This window comes from Scomber japonicus, chromosome 16 (assembly GCF_027409825.1).
Source record: "Scomber japonicus isolate fScoJap1 chromosome 16, fScoJap1.pri, whole genome shotgun sequence".
Taxonomy (NCBI): Eukaryota; Metazoa; Chordata; class Actinopteri; order Scombriformes; family Scombridae; genus Scomber; species Scomber japonicus.
In genome coordinates this window covers 17,017,405-17,025,395 of record NC_070593.1, presented here as the reverse complement: position 1 = coordinate 17,025,395, position 7,991 = coordinate 17,017,405, and the positions used below count along the sequence as shown (strand labels likewise).

The following is a 7,991-nucleotide window of genomic DNA, read 5'->3' as shown; positions in this document are numbered from 1 at the left end:
TACAATTATCCCACAAAAGTCTACCAAACCTTTAATTATTAGTTCCAGTCCTGGTACTTTAAAATAGCATAGATTTACTGTATATATACAAGTATCAAAGTAAACTGGAATTGATTTAGTCTGAATGAATCCCACACAGTATCAGTTTACATAAGAGTCCTTTGTTTTTTTGTGGGGGGGGGGTGGGTTTGGTCAGCCGGAGGTGGATACATGCAGTTCTTTGGACCCAGATGACCCCGAGTCGATCAAAGAGCAGGTCACATAGGGTAGAACTGCGAGGCAGCCTCAGATGACTGGATCTCCACCTGAGCCATCTTGAACTGGGTGCACTGCAGCCACTTGCGCAGAGCGAATGGCGGAGCTCCGGGCGCCTGGCCCTGCAGACACTGATGGTTCACCCGGTTCTGGATGGCTTGGAGACGCAGCTGTAGCCCAGCAGACAGGTGCTAAAGAAAGAATGAAGGGAAGATGTTGTAGTTTAAATCATCTAAGGAGTTGTTACTTGTGTGGAATCATTCTGTATGGCAGAAAGCTTTTAAGGCCTTACCTTAAGGTTTGCCTGAATCATGGGTAGCCACATGGGAATTAGCTAAAGGGAAGAATAAAGCAATGGATGAGTTGTATTTTGGTTATCATATATGAATCATATGGAAAGCATTATTGTGAATTATAGCAAACCTTGACAAAGATGGTTGAGTTGCACTCCTGCAGGGCTTCCATTAGACTAATGACATGAAGACACACCATCTCCACCATCTGAGAGGGGGGTAAAAATCCACAACAAAAGCTTAAATTTCATCCATCACAAGTTACAGTTTCCTCAACAAACATAATAGATGAAATTATTACAAAAGTAGAAACAAAACTCTCTCTCCATATTTCACATTTCATATACAGTGGTTAGCCCAAGACAAATTTCCCACTTGGTGGGACAATAAAGTTTATCTTGATCTTGATCTTGATAAGAACAAGCAAACATTTTCAGGCCCCTGTTCCTACCTTAGCTAGTTTAGATAGATCACTGATGGAAAAACAAAAAGCAGAGCACTCACAACTTTATTGTGGGCCATGAGCTGTAGGATGCTGGGTGTAACACGACTCCAGAACTCCAGGCCGGTGAGGATGGCACTGGAGGAGAACTCTGTCTGGTTCTGGTTCTGCATTGATGGAGCAGCAGCAGCCTGCTCGCAGTAGATGGTCCACAGCTGGGCAAACATGAAGGCGTGGAACAGAGAGCACATGTGCAGCACCGACGTCTGGGGACAGAGAACAACACCAAAGCATAACAGGCCGGTGAGGTGGTTACAGATCATATTAATAAAACCTGGGTGTGATCATTTGAAGGGATTTGTTTCTGCTGGACCTTGGACTGTTCTGGGAAGCCAATGAGAATGACAATAAGATGATCAGCGATGTGGGAGCCAGCATCTAGAGGGATGGGCATACAGGAGGTGGAACCCTGGTGTAGCGCACAGTGCGTCAGGGAGCCCAAAAGAAGCCAGGACAGCTGACGGATGTGGGACACACATTCGATGAATTCTTTGGGCCTACCGAGAAAGAAACATTGTTTTACACATGAGCCCAAAATATGTCTTTACAATAGAACCTTCATGTTTGAGCTATGAGGATCATTCCGGTTTTATTTGTCCATGTTTTATGCATATTTTATCTGAGATTTGCCTGCACACCAACACACAAAACCAACAGTTTTATGGGGCCTATTAACTTTCCACTTTGGAAGAAAGTAGTTAATCTGAAAACTGATCACAGTAATGTTTGTAGATCATCAAGACAACAAGGGCATTAATTTAGGAAAGAGTTTATGCTGCTGATTTTTTTCTATGAGCTTAATCTCAGATAACAAAACCAGGACAAATAAAGTCAAAACTATCTGACTGGATATCACTAGAGATATGTGCAGGAATTTGTTGAATTTGTATGTAACTTAGTGTGAACTTTACATCATGAAACATACTGTTGTATGTTTTCTTGTCTGTCTTACCCTTGTTGCATGGTGGAGGGAGGATGATAAAGCCAGGGAAGATAACGAACCACAGCTTTGTTATCACGGTGATTGCCTTTGCTGATCTCCATGGCTGCGACTTGTGCCAAGCCCACTTTAAGGTTCCCCCCAAAAGTGTCCTCATGCAGCGGCTGACAGCAAGCCTTCATATGGCTCTGAATAACACATTTGCAATAAGAGAAAGAGACTGCATGAAAGAAAAACTCTGCACATAAAAAGATACCATGCACACTGTGTCTATCACAGAAGGAACTTACTTTAAGTTTGGTTAGCGTGTGCATATCTGCTATAAAATCCAGCAGCTCACTTATGTACTGTCTCATGCATTCCATTGCTGCAGTTGTGCACTGTCAAAAACAAAGAAACATTTTAGCGGGAATCACAGTGGGATCTATCATTATTTCCTGCAGTTTTATGAGGCTGATTCTAATAAGATTCTAACACAAAGCAACTAAAATCTTACCCCTGGCAGCGTTGAGATCATGTGCTTTTGGATGATGGTAGATTCTGCTAGCCGTGTACCAATATCTGCACAAACGAACTGACAAATACCACAGTGTAAGAGTGAAATACACTCCAATACGTATTTGGTTATTGCAGACTGAAGTGCATAAAAAAGGTTCTTTTTACCTGGACCAACAGTAACAAGTTTGTGTCAGGCAGAGGAGACTTGAACTTGAGAGCCTGCAGAAGCTCTAACACCACAATGCGGGACATGTAGAACTTATCTCTCTCCTGGATGTGAGGAGATAGAGAGTGGAGTAAATGTACTGATGCAGCAAGACTGCCTTTTTCTATTATCACTCTCCCTTACTCATGCTGCGAGGAGAGCATAAACTGTGTATGCCTGAATAGAGGGGGAAGGACAGGCAGCGAGAGGGAGGGAGGGAGGCAGAGAATAGACAGAGAATGGAGAGGCTGAAGAGTAGATTTAGGCCAGTCCAGATCTCTCCTCCCAGAGTCCCAGGCAGCTCAGATGAGGCTGTCAGGCTGCCTTCTCCCTCCCTGAGGACAGGCTGCTCTCTTTGTTCATCCCTTCCACACAAAGCCCAGCTGCCTGTTTACAAACCACACTGTCATCTTCTGGCTTCCACTTTGCCTCTCTCTTCCTCTATGCAGTCATGTTTGCCTGTGTTAGGCGCAGGCACATGCTCCTCCGCTCCTACAGAATGCAGAGCTGCCTCTGACATTTCTCACTGTATGGCCTGCTAATGTGTATACCTGTATGAGGCACTCTAATAATTAAAAGTTAATGGACCATGTCCGTTTGGTAAATAGCAAATCATAGGCTTAAGCTGAAGGGCCCCGTTGTATTTGGGTAGTGCAGCTGTGGAAAATGGTGCATGGTGTAACAAACTTTAGCGGGTCTAGAAGGCCACTTTGTCTCCTTAAAGTCTGACCTCCAAAGATAATGGAGCCAGTTGAAAAATCCTTCCTGTGCTTCCCAGCAACCTCACCTCTCCATAAAACAACTGCAAAGGACAGGTTCCAAAAGCAATTGGTCATAGTGACTCTGGGTTTTGAAAAGCGGATATTATACGGTGAAGAATTAAAGAGGGTGAAGAAAATCAATACTGCAGGAGACATAAAGCATGCAGTGTTGACAGTGGTGGAGGACTGTGGATTCATCTGGCCGAACAGTGCAGACAGCCCTGGCTCCATCTCTGTCTGAGACAGCGACTCAGAAACACACCATACATCCTCAGCCCTAGTACACCAACTAATCATGTTAATCAATATTGGCTGATTGCCTACTTAATCATCTGTGACACATGGCCACATTTCTGGCTGACTGGAGAGTCAGGGAAGTAGGTGTTGCGCCCAAAGAGTGATGACCGAGCGGCCTGAAAACAGGATCTCAACATTTTTAACACTGCAAATTAGTTTAAAAGGTTTAACTCTTTCAACACTGTGTATATACTGAATGCCAGCACATGTTTTATTCTTACAGATGAAAACCCTTAATTTATTACTTTTATACACAAATACAAGTAGTGTAAACACACTCAAGAGTACCTTGTTGAATGCTTTGTAACAGAGTCCACATAGTTCTACTAGATAGGAGAGACTGAACATGCCATACTGGATGACAAAACTCAGCAGCTTGGAGAAAGGCTCCAGGAGACTCTGTAGGGCAGAGGAGGAAGAGCAAAGGTGAGATCTTAGAGGCCAGGATTTGGACAAATTTGAATGTAAAATTGTGCTCTGGGCTTACCCGGGTTGCATTCGTGGTTGGGATTTTCAGGAGACAAATTATTATCCTCAAACTAGAATCCATTGGGCACTAATGGGACACACAGATTACAAAAATAAGTCAAGAGTCTAAACTGCCAGTGTGTTTGAAAGTGTAAATGTTGTGGAAAAGCAGAACATTATTGCACAATGCACAAACGTAGTCTTGGACTTGGTGTTTTGAAATAGTATGTAGTGTTAAATTGGTTATAATGCACTAATTTGACCTCCAAGGTCAAAAGTGGTAGAGTCAAATCAATTACAATCTTAAGACTCTGTCCTATTGAACCCGACAAGGGCGCTGGTAGATGCTTTTTCCTCCAGCCATAATCACATTAAACCATATCAGAGCATGACTAAGTGAGCAGCAGAGTCAATATCTACCTTCAGAGGAAGCACAGAGGGCAGTTTTGTAAGGAAGGTCTGGAACTGGTTGCAGATGGTTGTCCACAGGTTGCTAGGAGAGTCCATAGGGAGAGCCTCCATGAAGGTGGCAATATTGTCTAGGCAGTGCAGCATAGTGCCCCCTGCTGGCAGACTCTTCTTGTTGTTCAGGCCCTGGGGGGGCACAGAGGCATAAACCATAACAGGGTTATATAATGAAACTCTATAAGCGAAGATATTTCCATTTAACTGATCATTCAGTACTGATCAATCTGAACGCTCATGATGAGAGCAACGGATTTAGGACACTGATGCACAGATGATCACTTGGATGGACTCGTGCATCAGTGGGCTCTTAACTGTGTCATTCATTGAGCTTAACAATAACAATAAACTGGTACAGTGGTGCAAAGGCAGGTTTTCTTGAATGCTCAAAGGATTTTTTGGTTTTGATAGGCTTATGCTGTGCATGTAGCTGGAACCACACAATCATTTTTGGTTTGACAAGAGCTCCTCCTGCTGGTTAAATGACTGCAAATGCATATATGAAGAAAAATCCCACCTCCAGCAGCATGTTGAGGGCAGCAACAGAACTCAGTTCATTGAAATCTATTAGCGAAGATGCAAGAGTCCTCAGAAAACTTCCATCTGCATAATAAAAGAGGGACAAAAAGAATGAAACTATGTCCAATGGGAGTTTGATAGAGAGATCATTATGAAAAAAATAGCCAACATAAAAATAAAAGGCCCTTTTTTTTCCTTTTTTAATATACATATGTCTACTATAAGTTACTTTTTTAAAGTGCACTAAGGTCAAAACACAGAGGCATAAGCAACTCAGCCACGCTGTTAGTCTCTATAGAAATAGTGCATGTGCAGTTTAAGAATTTTTTATTAAATTCAGTTTTGAATGGCATGAGCAGACCTTTGATGTTACTTTGGAAGAGTTGGGGCAAGATGCCATTAGGGGCCAGCTGGTGGAACATACAGCGGAGGAACTGCTTGGCCACACCTGCTACATTCCCCGGGATCAACATACTGCAAAACATCACATGGAGAATGGCTGTGCTGTACAGGCAGTCACACTTTATGTCTATTTTCAAACTTTTCTATAAGCACAGTGAATATATGTGGTGGCGTAAACATGTTATACCTCTCAGCTTGTCCAGAAAAATTGGCACTGGATGCCAACCTGAAAGAAGTGAAAGCAGTGGATTAGGATTCGGAATGAATTATGCATGAGTTCTAAGGGTGAGTTATGAAACTTCATTTAACGGTGAAGTGCTGTGTGGATGGAGATTGCAGGAGCTGCTGTACCTGCCCACAGACTGCATGATGTCAAGAAGCATCGGAGCGGCCAAATCAGGGCTGAGGTGGGTGAACATAGAGAGAACCACTACTGCAAGGCCGAGAGTCTCCTCGTCATATTCCTCCAGCACAGCTGCACAGTCCCGACACCTAGACAACACCAGACCAGTTTAAGCGTTAAAATGACTTGTTTCGAGACAGGTAGCTTGTCTAGGGATTGATTAATTCACCTGTCGGACATTGTGGTAGGCTGTTCGTCAATGAACTCCTCAGGTGCGGGAACAAACATGCTAACTGTGCTTGGTGCAGAAAGCAGACTGGTCTTTGTAGGAGCTGTAGAGAAAAAGTTATTAAAATCAAAAAAAAGAAAGCTTTTGGTGAGATTCGGTTATTAGGTGCTGCAGCAGTGACTGACCCGTCTCCCAGATGCTGATGTTGTGTGGCGCACTGGATTGATGTTCGAGCTGTCTCTTCATTAACTGGCTCATAGTCAAAGCTCCCAGAGAGCCTCGCTTCACCTGACGGTACTGAGCTAAAAGGATAACAGACAAAGGAAAAAAAAAAACTGCTAAATCTATTTCAGCCACACCAATAACAAGTGTGAGGGGTTCACATGGAAATAAGACGCTCACATGAAAAGAGATGGTCAGTGTTACTTATATTATATCACAAGCATAAATCTGGTTCTGAACTGAGGTTTTTTGAGAAACTGCACCTTTAGAACAATACATTACTACTACTTAGTAAATGAATTATTCAAACATTAGATGGCTATTTTCTCAGTGTTCTTAGGAATTTAATATGTTTTATGTGATTTTTATTTCACATTTGTCGCTCCAGTATTAAGCTTACAAAAGTTCATTTGCAGGGAAAAAAGCCAACACTTTTCTGTTGTCTGCAAGGATATTATATGTGCACTGAAACAGCACACAAGTAATCCAAAAAAGTAGTATTAAGGCTCGCATATTGTTTGACGACAACAACCGTTCATTTTCTCGGGGGGTTGATAAGGAGACTGAGAAGTAAAGTATTTGTATCCTACTTGATACTGAAGAGCGGTGGCTTGTTTCAGGCATAGCAGCTTCAAGCGTTGGGGCTGAGGCAGATTCTCGTGGCTTTTCCAAGGTAGACAGAACTTTGTGATCTGTAAGGCAATATGAGTGAATCATGGGCAGGGCATTGGCATCAGAACGTATGCCACTACAGTATATGCCAGCAGACATCGAATAATAATGAACAATAAAGCATAAATGCATTAATGTCCACCAGCAGAAGAATAGTTAGAGTCTATTTAATGCTAATTTAATTAGTTTGATATGTAAAAGCTAAGCGAATTTTTAGAAAGCCCACAAAGGTTTGTTCAATGTATGTTTAAATTCTTTCTCGCTCCTCTATTTTTTAAAATTAGATCAAATATTTTTAAAACTCCTGATGTACGCTTACAAAATCTCTTGAGTACTTGTTATTGAATTGTTTGTGTGAAAGGAAAGGACATGTAAACACATACATGAAGAGAAGACAACAGGACACCACAAGGCTGGAGTGGTTCATTAAAAACAGATTTGAGGCTCATTGTGCATTTGCTTTCTAAAAAAAAAAAAACTTAAAGAAGCATACCTGTATGTTTTCAATATTTACCTAACTTAATACAAATCATGTATACTTAAAAGTTATATTATCCATAATCAGATTCATACTGTGTTTTTTCCCCATTTTTTATGTATTTTTCAAGCAGCCATTGGTTTCCATTCTTTTAGAATATGGTGTGAAAATTCATAATTTGACTCAGCTTGAGTTGTGTTGTTGATCACACCCTGTATACATTTGTGTCAATAACATTGTCGTTCTGTGATAATATAGTTAAAGTGCAGATTGCAGGTAATGAGGTAATGTTTTAAAGTCGAGATGAAATGACGCATCAAGAGATGGGTCTTAACATTAACAAGACTTTGATTTGAACCTTAAAAAGTGGGAGTGTCATAATGAACCTCAGCTGTTTGCTGCTAAAACTTGATGTGTTGTATGTCATAATACTATTGGTTGA

General features: G+C 41.7%; 1 protein-coding gene across 2 annotated transcripts in view; it reads right to left on the bottom strand.

The window, feature by feature from the left end:
- Positions 1–252: 252 nt before the first annotated feature.
- The window catches only part of LOC128375081 (protein unc-79 homolog), a 31,777-nt gene continuing 24,038 nt past the window's right edge, over positions 253–7,991 (bottom strand). For both annotated transcript variants that reach the window (XM_053335336.1, XM_053335337.1), the window contains 19 exons: positions 6,990–7,091; positions 6,350–6,479; positions 6,178–6,318; positions 5,957–6,097; positions 5,793–5,831; positions 5,565–5,677; positions 5,202–5,287; positions 4,640–4,813; positions 4,239–4,307; positions 4,040–4,150; positions 2,654–2,758; positions 2,487–2,564; positions 2,281–2,370; positions 2,003–2,178; positions 1,364–1,547; positions 1,053–1,256; positions 679–756; positions 548–589; positions 253–446 (listed from right to left, as the gene is read on the bottom strand). In XM_053335336.1, coding sequence (XP_053191311.1) covers positions 258–446; positions 548–589; positions 679–756; positions 1,053–1,256; positions 1,364–1,547; positions 2,003–2,178; positions 2,281–2,370; positions 2,487–2,564; positions 2,654–2,758; positions 4,040–4,150; positions 4,239–4,307; positions 4,640–4,813; positions 5,202–5,287; positions 5,565–5,677; positions 5,793–5,831; positions 5,957–6,097; positions 6,178–6,318; positions 6,350–6,479; positions 6,990–7,091 — 2,252 coding nt within the window. In that variant the 3' untranslated portion in view covers positions 253–257. The remainder of the gene's footprint in view (positions 447–547; positions 590–678; positions 757–1,052; positions 1,257–1,363; positions 1,548–2,002; positions 2,179–2,280; positions 2,371–2,486; positions 2,565–2,653; positions 2,759–4,039; positions 4,151–4,238; positions 4,308–4,639; positions 4,814–5,201; positions 5,288–5,564; positions 5,678–5,792; positions 5,832–5,956; positions 6,098–6,177; positions 6,319–6,349; positions 6,480–6,989; positions 7,092–7,991) is intronic.